This window comes from Tiliqua scincoides, chromosome 1 (assembly GCF_035046505.1).
Source record: "Tiliqua scincoides isolate rTilSci1 chromosome 1, rTilSci1.hap2, whole genome shotgun sequence".
Taxonomy (NCBI): Eukaryota; Metazoa; Chordata; class Lepidosauria; order Squamata; family Scincidae; genus Tiliqua; species Tiliqua scincoides.
Genome location: NC_089821.1, coordinates 14,392,109 through 14,408,653, shown reverse-complemented (window position 1 = coordinate 14,408,653; position 16,545 = coordinate 14,392,109). Strand labels below are relative to the sequence as shown.

Genomic DNA, 16,545 nt, shown 5'->3' with positions numbered 1-16,545 from the left:
TGGCCTTATCAAGAAGGGCTTTTTTTATGCTTATCTGCTATGCGATGAGCTGAGTGTGCACTGTAGAATAAGCTCTCCCAGGGCTGCACATTACAGGGCAAGATTGTTAGGGTGTGCAAGCTTCCTTTTGTTAGTGATCTACTTTTTGAAGAATCCAGATAAGATTCCAAAGAACTTGAAGGTTCCCGAGAGCCCAGTTTGAAAATGACTGATGTAATTTGTGAATAGTATCTCTTCAGAGCCTCAAGCAGAGGTCTTTCTCAGCCCTTTTGCAATATTGTAATTGCAAGTGCCAGGGACTAGCCGCAAGGTGTAGTAAATGAAAAACCTTTGTTCTACTCCTGGTTATAATTGTTACTGAGAATGATGTTGTCTAACCATTTGACGCTTTGATCAAGTGGTGTTTAATTATAGTTTATTACTTAGTTAGAAGGTTACAAGAGTACACTTGGAAAATTTATTTCAGAAGCATATATGTCATAATGTCTACTTTACAATATTTAAACTAGAATGGAAACGTGAGCAACTTGATACTTCAAGCACTTAAGTTAATGGGAAACCCATTAGAGACTGGCCCAGGACTCTCTGCAGGGTGATGGAAGACAAAAGTTTACTTCATGCTATAACTTCAAATATAGTCTCTATGAAATTAAACACTATTGCTTTAAAGGAAAGTTGGGTTGAGGAATCCCCAGGAATGAGTTGGGATGACACAAGGAGTTGTAGGAGGAAGTAGAAATAGTGCCTTTGGGGAAGAGCGGAACTGCTGTGGAGGAAGGGGCAGGAAAGTTTGCTTGCACAAACTTCCTTTTTCCGGTGGAAGTTAGAATATAGCCCAGTGTTACTGTCTGTCTTTGGCATTTAAATATCATTCTTTTAAAAAATAAAATAAATGTGTCTTCCTTCCACTAGTTTTCACTGAAGCTGTCTTTAAACCTGGCATAAGAGTGAAACATGTTTGGCATGTTTAGCTATGACTACATTAACTGTCATTAACAGGAAAAAAAACTGTAAAAAGATGTGATGCTGCTAAATTGTTGCATTTTTTTTAAACAGCTGTGCGTTAAGAGGTATCTGTGCATGAGGAGAGGCTTATTCTATGGCCTCGGAGCTGGGTGCAAGAGAGGATGGCAACTGCACAGAGCTGGCAACGCCCCTCTATCTGCGATATCTGGAGAAAGCTCTGCGATTGGATCACTTTCTACGGCAGACCTCCGCCATCTTCAATAGGAGTGTGTCCAGGTATCAAACCCTTACCTTACTTAGATTTTGGAACACCTAGAAAAGAGGCATTTTGATGTTAGGTATGTTGAATACTAAGAACCGTATTCATTCAGATGTTATTTTTGTTATAGTCTATACACTATACAACTTGACTATGCACAACTTGTTAAAGGGCATCCCAAAAAAATGTACACACATTTTATATTGTTAAATTGATTAAACAATAATTCATGCATGTATTTATTGTCTATGGAGGCAGTTGCTTAACCCAGTTAATTAACTAATTAGTCTCTTTGCACTGTTGTATCACTGACTAAGGGATCTGCTGGCATCCACCAACATGTGTGCTGTGATGGTTCCAGGCATGTTTTCAATTGTTCCTCTCAGATGTTTTGAGTTGTTTTAGTATGTCTTTTGAGCATGCAAGGGATGTGCCTGCATCCTAACCTGAATTATTGTCTATTCAAATTATTAACTGGGAACCAGACCATGAAAAATGTGTAGTCTGCATCATTATGCCTGCTCCGGTTTATAATAGATCATGAGGAGAGTGCCTACCTCACTGGCTCAGTACTTGGAAAACCTAGAGAGTTGCATTGGGTATGTACATATTTTTTTAAGGTGCCCTCTGTTTGCTGGAAAACTCCAGTCTTCAGCACTTAGTTTCTTGACTAATTATATATTAAAATATACAGGAAACATTACCCTTTGGTGTAACCCCTATACCAGAGGTTCTCGAACTTCTTGAGAGTAAACTTTTTGAGATAAGTCTTTGCGGGGAACGGAGCAAAGGCTACAATGTGATCCCCAGGTTTGCATCACTAAAGAGGGGTGAAGGGGGCTATTTTTACTTACTGAGGGCTGCTACACCATCCTGGAGTTGCGGGAAGTAGTGCTCCCTGAGAGTTAGGGCTCCACAGGGCTCCCTGAGAATGTTTAAAAAAAGCAATCAGAAACCACTTCCTGGTTGTGATAGCAAAACCAGAAGTGGTTTCAGGTCCCTTTTCATTCTAACACTCGGTGAGCCCTGCGGAGGGCTGTACAGGACTTGCCGCAACTCCTGGATGGTGCAGCAGTCCTCAGTAAGTAAAAGCAGCCCCCTTCACCCCCCCTTGAGCAACACAATCACATCGCTGCTTTCCCCGCCCCTGGTACTTGGCAGCCTAGAAGTTTGGTGGTGTTGTGATTTCATCACTGCCAAACATCCAGCCCCTTTAAAGAAAAAGGTTTTTGATCCTTGCTCTAGACCAGGGGTGGTCAACCTTTCAACTTTAGGGCTCCTGGACCTTTAACACTTGTGTGGAAGAGGGAATTTCAGCAGGTGCAGTTTGTTACCTTGCAGATGACAGGCTGCACCTACTGAAATTTTCTTTTCTTCACAATTGTAAAAGGTCCAGGAGCCCTAAAGTTGAAAGGTTGGCCATCCCTGCTGTAGGGGTTCTTCTTTAGTTGTAAGACTGCTGGGCAGGGACTTTGTCACTTCTGTATGTGTGCAGCTGGGGGTGGTCAGAAGGTAAATCATGGTCCACCAGTGAACCAAGGACAATTTCTGATAGGCTGCTTAGTTACTGCTGGTGGTTGAGTTTCTTGTTGAAAATACTGTAGAACAGTGTTTCTCTAACTGTGGGTCGGGACCCATAAGGTGGGTCGTGAGCCAATTTCAGGTGGGTCCCCATTCATTTCAATATTTTATTTTTAATATATTACTTGATGCTGCCATGATTTGTGACTGCACTTGGGGCAACGTAATAGACCTGTACTTTTAACAAGCTACTATGTATTTTATTTTAACAATGATACTAAATGGGACTTACTCCTGGGTAAGTGTGGGTAGAATTGCAGAATAGGATTGCTAAAAATGACCCTGGTTGATGATGTCACTTCCAGTCATGACATCACTTCCGGTGGGTCCTGACAGATTCTCATTCTAAAAAGTGGGTCCCAGTGCTAAAAGTGTGAGAATCGCTGCGTAGAACTTAGTCTAGAGGTGCACAATTTCCAGCCATTGGGGGTGGGAAGGAAATAGAGTTTTTAACCATCTTTTTCCCTGGAAAAGACGTAGATAGTTTGGGGGAAAAACTTAGCATTTGCAGTATTTATTTTCTTATTGAACTCAGTGTAGAATTCTACTTTAAGAGCATGGCAAGTATCTTGTATAACTTAGCTAGCATTTTAAATTGCACTAGCTTGTATGAAAAAAATTCACAGAGCACTGGTCCATCATTGAAGTCGTCTTTTCTTTCCAGAAGAAGCATTCTGCTTGTGTGAGGGATTGTTGTGTGTGTAGAACAACTTTCCAGTACTGATGCAGCTGCAGTGCAGCCCCAAGGTAAAGGAACAAACATTCCCTTACCTTGAAGAGGTCTCTGTGACTGCCCCCCCCCCCACGGGTTGCAGCGCGCAGCCCACTGGAATGCTGCATTAGCTCTAGAAAGTTGGGTAGGATTGAGCCCCGGGTATTAGAGATGGTTCTGCTACATTCCGACAGCAGAATTCTTTCTATGCATGTTTACTCCGAAATAAGTCCCATTGTATTTAATGAGAATTATTCCTAGATGAATTGTAGCCAAGGTATATTTTAGTTTTTGCCACTTGGGAAACTAAGAAATGAATTAAAAGAAAATCTGTAACTTAAAACTATCAACGTCATGGCAAACAAGAGTTTTCCTGCTCTTAGAATATGGACTTTTCTATTATTATTCACTGAAGGAACTTGTTTTTTAGAGCATAAGCTAAGAAAATAAATGTTACTGTAATGTAATTAAGGAGTAGCAATATATTTGAAATATTGTTATTATTAAGGCTCTAGTCCAAAGTGGAGTTGATTAGGAGCAAACCCCATTAAACTCAGTGAGATTTGCTTGTGGGTAATCAAGGATAGCAGCAGGCTGCAAGTATTGCAATGGCTAGAGAAAAATAATGATCTTAAACATATATTTTATTTATTGTGATGATTTAACCCCTCCTTTCACCTAAGCCTCAAGAAGACTTAACAAAATTGCATCGTAAAAATCAATACAGGAAGTTCCATGACTATTTGGGGGTGATCCTTGACCCTGTGCTCCTTTTAGAAGCTCAAGTGAAGGGAATGACTAGTCACACATATTACCTGTTCAACTGATATTCCAGCTTTTCAGTTCTGGTAACCTCTAGACTTTATTACTGAAATGGACTCTATATAGGGTGTCCTTAAAAAGCTCCTGGAAACTTCAGATGATAAGAACAGCCCCACTGGATCAGGCCATAGGCCCATCTAGTCCAGCTTCCTGTATCTCACAGCGGCCCACCAAATGCCCCAGGGAGCACACCAGATCACAAGAGACCTCATCCTGGTGCCCTCCTTTGCATCTGGCATTCTGACATAACCCATTTCTAAAATCAGGAGGTTGCGCATACACATCATGGCTTGTACCCCATAATGGATTTTTCCTCCAGAAACTTGTCCAATTCCCTTTTAAAGGCGTCTAGGCTAGACGCCAGCACCACATCCTGTGGCAAGGAGTTCCACAGACCGACCACACGCTGAGTAAAGAAACATTTTCTTTTGTCTGTCCTAACCTGCCCAACACTCAATTTTAGTGGATGTCCCCTGGTTCTGGTATTATGTGAGAATGTAAAGAGCATCTCCCTATCCACTCTGTCCATCCCCTGCATAATTTTGTATGTCTCAATCATGTCCCCCCTCAGGCGTCTCTTTTCTAGGCTGAAGAGGCCCAAACGCCGTAGCCTTTCCTCATAAGGAAGGTGCCCCAGCCCCGTAATCATCTTAGTCACTCTCTTTTGCACCTTTTCCATTTCCACTATGTTTTTTTGAGATGCGGCGACCAGAACTGGACACAATACTCCAGGTGTGGCCTTACCATAGATTTGTACAACGGCATTATAATACTGGTGTAAAATGCCAGTGCCAAATAGTTGACAGGAACTAGCTACATGGGACACATTACTCCAATTTTGTTTCCTCTGCCCTGGTGGTTAGGCTCATTTCAAGGTGCTCCTCAGCACCTTTTAAAACCATAACCTTGGGAGCTGGGTACTTTAAGAATCACTTTGTCCTGTATGTGTCTCTTGTGCATTTCATTCAGTATCTGAAGTTCTGCTCTGTATGTCCCACTGACTGAAGTTTGGCAGGTGTCTACTAAGAGCAAGAATCCAATGGCGTTCCCTCCCTAAGAAGGCTACCTCACTTCAGTACTATATGCTTGAGATTTTTTTACCATAGGCAATGGCGCCACATGGATATGATGCCAACCTTTCCACAAGACTAAAGTTTGTCCAGCCTTATGCTACCTTAATTGGTCCAGTTCTAGCACTAAATGAGCATTTACTTTAGCTGTTCTTTTATTCATTCATGCCTCTCTTTTGCCTTGTCCATATATAGTGATGAAAGTGAAGATGGACTGGATGGCAATCCTTTGTTCCCTCAGCCTGGGGGTCCCTTGATGCAAGTTAAAGAAGAGCCTACAAGTTCATTGCTTGGGGAGTCTTCTGGAGCAGGAAGTTCTGGAATGTTAAACACACATTCACTTAATGGAGTGTTGCAATCTGGTAGGCATGCTTCAGAATTAATTTTTATTTTTATTTGAAGATAATAGAATCATCCAGCCTTACAGATAGCCAAATATTCTTTTTAGAATAGTATTTTATTAGCCCTGCAATTTGAGTTCCTCACTTGCAGGCATATGTAGACTGATAAAACTGATACAAAAAAAAGACCTCAGCAGGTACTCTGTTTTTATACTTTGGGCTAGATGTTTAAGAGCATATTTCAGTTGAATTGTTGTTTACATAATAATGGCATGTTGTCTTTGTATATTCTTTAAACAGAGCCAAAAACAGAAAAAGGGAGTCTTTATAATTTTTCAAAATTGAAGAAAAGTAGAAAATGGCTGAAGGTAAGAGGTGTGCTTTTTAAATTTTTCTGAAATCTCAGCATGTTCACATTGGTGCTTCTGTTTCATCTTCCTCTGATATATTTACAGAATTCTGAATAATTTATCAAAAACATGCAAGCAGCTAGCAAAACCAATCAACATGTTATGGCTTTATGAAACTGAGGGGGAACAACGTTGTTGGGGTTGTTTTGATTTTTTTTTTTAATCCTTCACAAGTGCTGATCTTCGTCTAGGGCAGTGATTTTTTGTCTCACGGCACACTGACAAGGTACTAAAATGGTCAAGGCACGCCATCAGTTTTTTTACAATTGACAAGGCACACCATGCTATTGGTGGGGGGATCACATCTCCATTGGCCCTACTAACAAATGACTCTCCCCCAAACTCTCATGGCACACCTGCAGACCATTCGTGGCACACTAGTGTGCCATGGCACAGTGGTTGAAAATGGCTGGTCTAGGGAGTTGTTCACTAGGAATTGTAGCATGATTTACATGGTCAGTTATCCCAAGTGATTAGAGAGGCATGGAAACTCTGAAGGAGCTGCAAGAGGAAATTCTCACAAGGCTTCCAAATACTTTGCACACACGCAGGGTCTATTTTAGTTTGTCTTATAAAAATTTCTCTCTGTCAGGTACACAAACATGGATGGCAGGCAGAATTATTAGGGACTACAAACTTGCTGTCTGTGTAAAGTATTCTCCTTTTCCCCCAGCCCCTGTAGTCCTAGCCCAGCAAATGCATTTCAGGAACTCTCATTGGTTTGGTCATTTTATCCACTGTTATTGAACAGAAATATCATTCTTGGCAGAGCATTCTCCTGAGTGATGACTCTAGTGACAGTGAGTCAGCAACAGATGAGGATGAGGAAGAAGGTGAGGAGTTTACTCTTTCTAGGGAAGAACTTCACAACATGCTACGATTGCACAAGTACAAGAAACTGCATCAAAGTAAATACAATAAAGACAAAGAGGTAAAATTTAGAGTATAATTTGTTTATTACAAGATGTTTGCCTTTTATTTTTAGATTTGACTGACTTCATATATTTAAGTCTATATATGACACTAACCCATCCTTTTCAGAACTAAAAATAGACTTCCATGTTGTTTTTTCTATTTTTAGAGCAATGGCAGAATAATGCTTGTTATTATGCATCCCCTTATTTGATGAGGCATGGCTACTCCTGACTTTTAACTTTTTTCCTTGTTAGCTTTGGAGTGTAGCCAATGAAGTTTAACAGTGGAACAGGTGGTGTACAGTGTTGTGATCTCTTTGCTTGTTCTCATTCTGTGGAATTGCTTACCACTGTTGTGTTCCTCTTGTTCTTAACTATAAGGTCAGCTAGTACCCAAAGACAGGAGACAGCTTTTGTCAGCTTTGTTGTTGGGTGTGTGTTTTGATGATGTTTTCAAGAGTGTATTGGAAAACTAGTTTAAAGTTCCTTTGATAGTTCTGTAGGGACCAATTTAAATGCTGCAGGTTTGTTTGGGGAATATTGTTTGACCACATGGATTCTTATAGTATTCTGTATTGTCTGACCAGACACCCGAGTTTACTGCATTCCTATTATTTAATCTATCTGTTATAAAAAAGGAAAATAAAAAAGAAACATAAAACACACAATAAAATGAAAATAAAACAAACAACATTAAAAATAGAAAAAAGGTAGAAAAAAAATCTCTAATAGTGCAGCATGGGCAAAGTAACATATTCTAATTACTTACAGGTTTTATATCTTAATAATCTAAATTTCCACCCATGTATATGTTATATCTCCATATATACAGTTTACTATATTCCTAAGCTGTCTTTCTTACTTATTAAGGGCCCAATCCTGTCCAATTTTCCAGTGCCAGTGCAATCGAGCCAATGAGGCATGTGCTGCATCCTGTGCGGGGAGGCAGTCACTGAGGCCCCCTCAAGGTATGGGAACATTTGTTCCCTTACCCTGGAGCTGAACTGCAGCCGCACCGGTGCTGGAAAGTTGGATAGGATTGGACCCTAAGTCTTTTATGTATTTTGTTGCAGTTACAGCAGTACCAGTATTACAGTGCAGGTTTGCTCTCTACACATGATCCTTACTATGAACAGCAGCGCCATCTCATAGGACCCAAGAAAAAGAAGTTCAAAGAGGAGAAAAAATTAAAAGGTAACCTTATATTGATGATCTAACTTGAGATTTTTCTGATGCTGGATTTTTTTGTTGTGTTCCTGAGCAGCAAAAGTAAAACAATTTTGTTTAAGTAATGCTGTCCTTGCAGTGAGTTCACTTGTAATTTCAACTCTCCAGAGTGCAGACAACATGTTGCACTCTGTTATGTGATATGTGGAACATAAAGTTGCACCTGTGGGGGATAAAGTGAAAAGCAAAAGCTCATGCAAAAGGCATCAAATGGTTGGGGAGGAAACTGATGTACCTCCTTCTATTGTTTTTGCAGCCAAGTTGAAAAAGGTGAAAAAAAAGAAGAGACGGGATGAAGAGCTTTCTTCTGAGGAGTCTCCACGACGCCATCACCACCAGACCAAAGTTTTTGCCAAGTTCTCACATGATACACCTCCACCGGGGTCCAAGAAAAAGCATTTATCCATTGAACAACTGAATGCTCGCCGGCGCAAAGTATGGCTGAGCATTGCTAAGAAGGAGTTGCCAAAGGTGAGCTTTGTCAGCATGTCAGAACAGCATGGAATATATTGGGGAAAAGAACCAGCAAGCACAGGAATGCTGAGTAAGATGAGATAGGCTGCTAGGTTAATAGTCTTTTGTTGCCCAACTGCTGTGTGGTCATTCTTGGTCTAGTTTACTTTTAAATTTATTTGTTCTTTCATAATTATTTTTCTGAATTTGGTTAAATGCTGGTGTGCGCCGCTTAGAGACATTCCACCTAACAATGACTGCATATACGATGGTCGTCACCCAAGATCAAAGCCTAATAGGCTTTAGTGCAAACTGCCCCCATGCACCTTGCAAAAATCTGTTGGATGTTTTCCTTGCTTAACTGAGGGAGAGCGCTCTCTTCTCCCTGCATACAGGCAGCTTCCAGTCTGCTCAGATACTTCATCTGTTCCCTTGTGACCTCTTGATGAGCAGCACATCTGTTTAAACACCCAATATGATTGCAAAGCTTATTCAGAAGTAAGCCCCATTACACTGAGTGAGCAAGTAAGTAAGCCTCCTGTCAACCCAGCAGGCACAGGGCAGGGTCAGCTGATGGCTGTGGATCCGGCTTGTGCGGGTTTCCTGTTTGCAAACTTCTTGCATCTTCAAGCAGTTTTGGGGGCTTCTGCTGCTGCTTTTCCAAGCAAAGCCTGCCTGTTTTCAGCCTCCACAGAGGAGGTGCGTCCTTAAGATCTGCTGTCCAGTCTGCCCGTCCCCCCCACTCTCCCTCCTTCTACAGAATAACTTTGAACTGGGAGAGTTATGGGTTCATTCAGAGAACAAATAACTGTTCCTGTAGTTAAAAGGAAAACTTGTGTAGAGGAGTGCTTAGTAGTCTACCTAAAGAGGAAACCCTGTTTACAAAAATGGAAGGTAGCACAGTATCTGTCACCCTTGCTAATTTGGGTGATATTTTTCAGGTATAATTAATCTTACTAATGCTTGATTTAGTTATGCCATAGACCAGTGTTTCTCAAACTGTGGGTCGGGACCCACTAGGTGGGTTGCGAGCCAATTTCAGGTGGGTCCCCATTCATTTCAGTATTTTATTTTTAATATATTAGACTTGATTCTACCATGGCATGTGACTGCATTTGGGGAAATGTTATAGGCCTGTACTTTTAACAAACTACTATGTATATGCTTTTTACAATGATAGTAAATAGGACTTACTCCTGGGCAAGTGTAGGTAGGATTGTAGTCTAGGATTGTTAAAAATTTCCCTGCTCGATGATGTTACTTCCGGTCATGACATCACTTCTGGTGGGTCCCAACAAGATTCTTTTTCTAAAAGTGGGTCCTGATGCTAAATGTGTGAGAACCACTGCCATAGACCGTAGCTTAATTCTCTCGTATACCTAAAATATTCTGAGAACTAATAGCATGCATTTGCAGTACAATTATCAAGTTGCCTGTACTTTGCTGTTGTAATTCAGGTTTTCACTTGATCTTTTTGAAAATAGTGAGTTGATTTAGAGAAGCTTGAGCAGAATTCTGTTTGCATTGGAAGGCTTTCCTAGTCACTCCTTTCTCTTGTATTCCCTAAACAGCTGCTCCTGAGGGTTGGGGAATCCCCTGGAATGGGATGGGAAGGGGCACAGAGTGTGCATGGGGGGCGGAATTGGAGAAGATTGGAGGATGCTGTCAACAGAATTGTGTTTCTTAGTTTAGACTTTAGACCTGTAAAACGACTTTTAAAGAATGTTCTTATTTTTTTAGGCATACAAACAAAAAGTCTCAGCGCGAAACCTCTTCTTAAGCAACAGTAGAAAGGTACAACACATTTAGCATTCTCTAATTAAAAAAAAATGTTTAATGAAATAAAATTACATTGAGTCTTCAGTATTCAGTCAGATCAGTTTCTGTGTTACAACCAGAGAGGATAAACAGAGAGCCATTTTAAAGATTTTTATTGTTAAAAGCCGTACATACTGTAAGTAATTTAATAATAAAAATAATTGTATCCTAAGAACGTCTTTGTTTGTGGAAGAAGGTCCATTTGCTCAATGGGGGAATGTTTTTCTCTTCCCTCTGAGCTCTATGAAAATCTGCTTCTGAGGTTCTCTCACAACTCAGGAACAGGCTTTCAGATAATGTAGAAGGCTTCAGAGGGGAGGGAGAATTTGTGAAAATTAATTCTATTCTTTGCACAGTAAAGCTTTTTAAACACAAGAAATTCTTAGGATACTCATTGTCTTATTTTTCATAACTATTGCTATGAGTACAAAGCTGGAAACAGATGGTCTTTTAATTCTTCTTGAAATATAAATACTTTTCTGTTTGCATTTAGTTACATCTTTGCTTTCAAGTTGCACTCCTTAGATATATTTAAAATAAATTGGGAACTCTGAAATTTAAGGAAGTGTCTATATAGTGGGCCATCCTTATCCACTGACTTGGCATTTGCAGATTTTACCATCCACAGATGCCTCCCCAAATCTCAGAGGGCCTCCAGGACATGAAAAGAAGTGACTCCTGGTATGCATACATGACTTCTAGTTGCATCTGGAAGGTACTATGATATGTGGAGGGCCCCGAGGGCCTCAAAACACCTTCCAGACACAACTCGAAGTTGCATACGCAGACCGGGAAGCCTTCTGTGGAGGTGAGGAGGCTAATGGAATGGGCCACGGGCCCAGTGCAACCTCCAGGTAGGTCATTGCAGCGCCTTGATCCTGATTCCATCAGGACTCCAGCAGCCACAGAATTTGTATCCATGGGGGTTTCCAGAATGAAATCCCTATGGATAATGAGGGCCCACTGTAAATCAACTCTTCCCCCAAATAAGATTCAAGATCAAGTGTGTTCTGTGCAAGACTTGAAGGATCTCACCTTCACTTCCTCAACTGCCTCTTCATGCTTGTTTTTTTTTTTAAAATGCCATATTTTCTACCCCTCCTTTGGTAGTTGGCTCATCAGTGTATGAGAGAGGTGCGTCGAGCAGCTATCCAAGCCCAGAAGAACTGCAAGGAGACTCTGCCACGGGCACGGCGCCTAACAAAGGAGATGCTTCTTTACTGGAAGAAATATGAGAAGGTGGAAAAGGAACACCGCAAACGAGCCGAAAAAGAAGCCCTGGAGCAGCGCAAACTGGATGAGGAGATGAGGGAGGTAAGACTTAAATCACATGACTTTTCATCCACCTGTATCTGAAACCAGTCCATGGGCCCAGCCATTGCAACATTCTGGCTGTTAGGGTGATCAAATTTGTTACAGGAGTATTTTTTTCTCTTTGACTAGGTTCTAAATTCTCTTGATATAGTGAACCATGTCTTAATGCTACTTAAACTTTGCTGTATTAGCCTCTATACTATAATGTTGTATGCTAGGCAGCTAGGGCCTGTATCTTTGCTGTACTTGTAACTCCAGTCTTCCTTCTGGTTGAGGAAGATCTTTCTTTACACACTTCTGAAAGTCCTTACAGATGATGGCATACTAGCTATTTAAAAGAGACCTTCCTGTGTTTCTCTTTATCTGGGTATGGCTTGTGCTGTTTCTTCCTTGAGCTCTATTTTATGTTATTTCTCTAAAGTCAGGCCTACTTTATTTTATAACCATATGATCCATTTTCATAAGCCTCATCTCCTGGCTAGCAAGAAAAAAAAGACCAATAGCTATTAGATAACTGTTTTCTATTTAGATAACTGTCTTCGTGGACAGCTAATATTCTGATGTGGATAAGGTACAAGAATATAACTTCATCACTTGTTTTTCACATGTCTGTGAAAATTCAGTATGGTATTTTTACTGCTTTTGTGGTTGTTTAGATGTGAAATTTGTGGTTATTGTATTGTCTTGTAAATTATTTTAGGCTAAGAGGCAGCAAAGAAAGCTCAACTTCCTGATTACCCAAACAGAGTTGTATGCCCACTTCATGAGCCGCAAGCGAGATATAGGACATGATGGAATCCAGGAGGAAATCTTACGAAAACTTGAAGACAGCTCTATCCAGAGACAAATTGATATTGGTGGAGGGGTTGTGGTCAACATCACCCAGGAGGATTATGGTGAGAATTAGAACTCAACTTGAATAGAAGTTAGGAAAGATGTGGCTTTGGTCACCATACTTCAGACATGTGTAGCGCTTAGACCCTGAGATTTCATAAGTGTGTGAGTAATCCTTCTGTTGAGTTTTGTGATTAATCTATATGCCTTTTTAAAATTTGGTGATATTTTCAGACAGTAATTACTACAAAGTGCAGGCTCTGAAGAATGCAGAAGATGCCTACCGGATTCATCAAGCCCAGGTAAGCATTAAGGCAGTGTTCTAAACTAAATTAGGAAGTGTAATAAATTATAGGATCTCTAGAATTGGAATGGAATATTTAAACTTTATAATTTTGTACAGCGTATCAGGTTTTTGTTAACTTGGTTATATATCCCTATCAAATCTGTGAAGAGAGGTTTAAGTGCAAACCTAGATTTGTTTACCCTGCAGTAAATCCAATGGTTCTGACCCTTAGTGGAAGGATTGCAGCCTTAATCTTTCCTTCCTCCTCTCACTTAGACCAGGTCATTTGATGAAGATGCCAAAGAGAGTCGGGCAGCAGCACTTCGAGCTGCCAACAAATCTGGCACTGGCTTTGGAGAGAGCTACAGCCTTGCAAACCCATCCATTCGGGCTGGAGAGGACATTCCACAGCCTACCATTTTCAGTGGTAAACTGAAAGGCTACCAGTTGAAAGGCATGAACTGGTTGGCTAACCTTTATGAGCAGGTATGCACTAGCCTTTCTTGAAGCTAGTTCTCAGAGACAAGTTCCTTCTTTATACGTCTCTAGCAAAAGGGATGAATTTCCTTGTTGTATTATACTTAACAGAGGAAGAGCAAGTGTCCCTCGTCATCCTGGCATATTGTCCCTCACTGCAGCTGTTTGCTGGTGTCTCCTTTGTGTTTTTTATAGATTTATAACTTCCCCCTTAGGGACAGAGAATCTTCTTATTCCTTTGATCAACTACTTTGAGAACATATTTGTTTAAACACAGTATCTAAATAAGAATAAATAATAATAATCGTAATAAATGGCTTCTGAGTCTTTTAAGATTTGCACTTTACATGAGCAAATCAAGCTATATTTTTCAAGAATAGCCTGAGAATCTGTTTTTCAGGGACAGGAATTACTATGGAATTCCCAAATAGCATCTTGCATTGTTTGATGAAATACATAAGTTTCAACATTGTATTAGCTATCCCTTTATACATAATGTTTTTGTCTTACCCAGCCTGAATTGAAAACTTAAGAATGTTCTGTGAGGATACTAAGCCTAAATGGATGAACACATACTATGTGAAAATTACAGTGTAATGGAGGATGCTATTCCTGTTGTGGTATGTTCTGACAGCATATGTGCAACAAAAAATTGGTGGAGATACTTATTGTAGTGTAATTTTGTTTTAGGGCATCAATGGGATCCTGGCAGATGAAATGGGTCTGGGTAAAACAGTGCAGAGCATTGCCTTGCTAGCGCATCTGGCTGAGGTACGTAGATTCTCTGTTGCACACCTGACAGAAGTGCTTCATATGCTTCAAGCGGGACCCAGGTTTTACATTTGTACATGAAGATTTCCTTTCAGTATACATTATCAAAATTAGCCTGCAATGTTTTGTTCTTCAGAGCCTTTTCGCAACTTGTATAATTCCACCTTTTCTAGGGTTCCTGATACTAGTTAACCCACCTAAGAGCCCAATCCTGTGCTGCCTGGGCGCACGGCTGTGGCGGCACTGAAAATGGCTACCACGGCATCCTGCATGCTCAAGGTAGCTGCGGGCAGCACCTCAGGAGATGGGGACTTTTGTCCCCTTTCCCCGGGTAAAGGGAGTAGCCCCGCAGTGGGGTAACAGCCCGTAAAAGGGTAACAGTGAGGTAAAAGCCTCTGTGTCAGGCAGTGATCCTGACGCGGAGGCTTTGCTCCACCAGTCCCACCTCCCTTCCCCACCAGTACGCCTCCTCCCACCCTTTCCCTCCTCTCCCCAGAACGCCTCCTCCCCACCTCCCCCCACTTTCCTCTCTGCTGCTCAGTGGTCCATGATACCACTGGGTATCACTCTGACACTAGCTCAGTGCCGGCCAGTGCTGGACTGGCACAGCTGCTCATCCGGCATTAGGGCTTATTAGGGCTTAATGCAGGGTTTTGACAGTACACGCCGGCAGTAAGCCAGCGCGCAGAGCTCAGGATTAGGCTCTTAGTCACCAACTATGCTATTATCCATATATGCCCTTTCAGTCTGTCTTAAACTTCAAGTCCACCTATGACAGTGAAATAAATTAATCAGTTGTTAACCATGCTTGTATAGATTTTAGAATTGCAATGTGACTTCACTGAAATCTGTTTTATACTTGATAAAAAGTAGAAGTTTGTAGTGATATGCAACAAAGAAGCTATTGTGACTCCTAGCTGTACTTTCCCCTGAAGTTATAGGCGCACTTCTCATATCTCTTTTGTAAAGAAATACTATGTATATTTTAAAAATTTAGATAAACATTTTATCTACTGAACTTCTATTATGTTTTCTATTATGTTATTATATGAAATGTTGTTTCTCTTCATTTAAAGTTTTTTCCTCTTTCAGAGAGAAAATATCTGGGGACCCTTTTTAATTATTTCACCGGCTTCCACACTAAACAACTGGCATCAGGAATTTGCCAGATTTGTTCCTAGATTTAAGGTAACAAGTGTACTTGAGATGATTCTTGGATGATTTTTAAAAGTTGTTTCTGAAAAACTCCTTCAATTATTTCAACTTTTTGTTTTAGTCATGATCTGCTTATCTTGATGGCTGAAATGATGTGAAAAGCCCAATTGAGTTCTGACATAGTTCCTTGTCTGTTATTTCTGCCACTTTTGCTTTTGGTCTTCTAATAGATTCTGAGTTTTCTGGTAGATAATCTAAGAAGTGTTTGTTCATAGGAGAGAATTGTCTCATCCCCCTCCTCCCTCCCAACATTTTACCTATAAGTTTATCTGGAGGCTGTTTAAAGCAGCTTAATATTTTACGTGACTCCACTTGTGTTTCCCACAGTAAACATAGGAAGATACATGCCACTAAAAATGCTGGAGAACATTATCTCTGATACATGTCATCTATGCGTCTATAAACTTTGCATGTTTATCTCTGGAGACACTGTCAGCATTAGCGCTTGCTCCCTGATGGCTCATTATGCACTACCACTTGTACAGTGAGGGTTCAGAAGTTTGGTGGGTGGCCATCATGAGCAAAGGCCCTCAGTCAATACCATACGTGGACAACCCCATTCCTGCAGTGTGGCTATGATGTTAAAATATAAAGTCTCTTCTGTTGCTAGCCACAGGCCTAGTGAAACTCTGCACTCATTGATTTTGTGCACTTCCTGCCTCTATCAGCAGATGGCAGTATAACATTAACAATATTTAATTGAAAAGGAACACTTTTAGGACTAATTAACTAGGGCTCTAAAGAACAGTGAATTTCTGCTGTTTCTGCTTTGTCTTTGCAGTAATGGAATCTTATTTCTGCAGCAGAATTCTAAAGTACAGAAAGTCTGAAGTAGAATGGGAAAGACAGTGAAATGATGAAGTAAATAATTGTGAACTGTCACATCTTTAATAAGTTACTGAATCATGCTGAAGCTAAACAAATTGCCTTACCACCAGGACTATTTTCCTAAATTATGTTGTCTAGACAGCATTTCTTCATTTAAAATGTTTATAGATGGGCTTTGCTTGAATCATAATTATTTCCAACACAATACAATGAATCAGCATTTACCCATTATTCAATGTAAAATTCT

General features: G+C 40.5%; 1 protein-coding gene across 2 annotated transcripts in view; it reads left to right on the top strand.

Moving 5' to 3' along the window:
- Positions 1–16,545, top strand: part of INO80 (INO80 complex ATPase subunit) — a 91,557-nt gene that overhangs the window by 12,820 nt on the left and 62,192 nt on the right. For both annotated transcript variants that reach the window (XM_066636865.1, XM_066636855.1), the window contains exons 2-14: positions 1,057–1,242; positions 5,606–5,772; positions 6,052–6,119; positions 6,931–7,092; positions 8,149–8,269; positions 8,559–8,773; positions 10,496–10,549; positions 11,684–11,887; positions 12,588–12,783; positions 12,956–13,023; positions 13,284–13,493; positions 14,175–14,255; positions 15,348–15,443. In XM_066636865.1, the coding sequence (XP_066492962.1) occupies positions 1,100–1,242; positions 5,606–5,772; positions 6,052–6,119; positions 6,931–7,092; positions 8,149–8,269; positions 8,559–8,773; positions 10,496–10,549; positions 11,684–11,887; positions 12,588–12,783; positions 12,956–13,023; positions 13,284–13,493; positions 14,175–14,255; positions 15,348–15,443 (1,785 nt within the window). In that variant the 5' untranslated portion in view covers positions 1,057–1,099. The remainder of the gene's footprint in view (positions 1–1,056; positions 1,243–5,605; positions 5,773–6,051; positions 6,120–6,930; positions 7,093–8,148; positions 8,270–8,558; positions 8,774–10,495; positions 10,550–11,683; positions 11,888–12,587; positions 12,784–12,955; positions 13,024–13,283; positions 13,494–14,174; positions 14,256–15,347; positions 15,444–16,545) is intronic.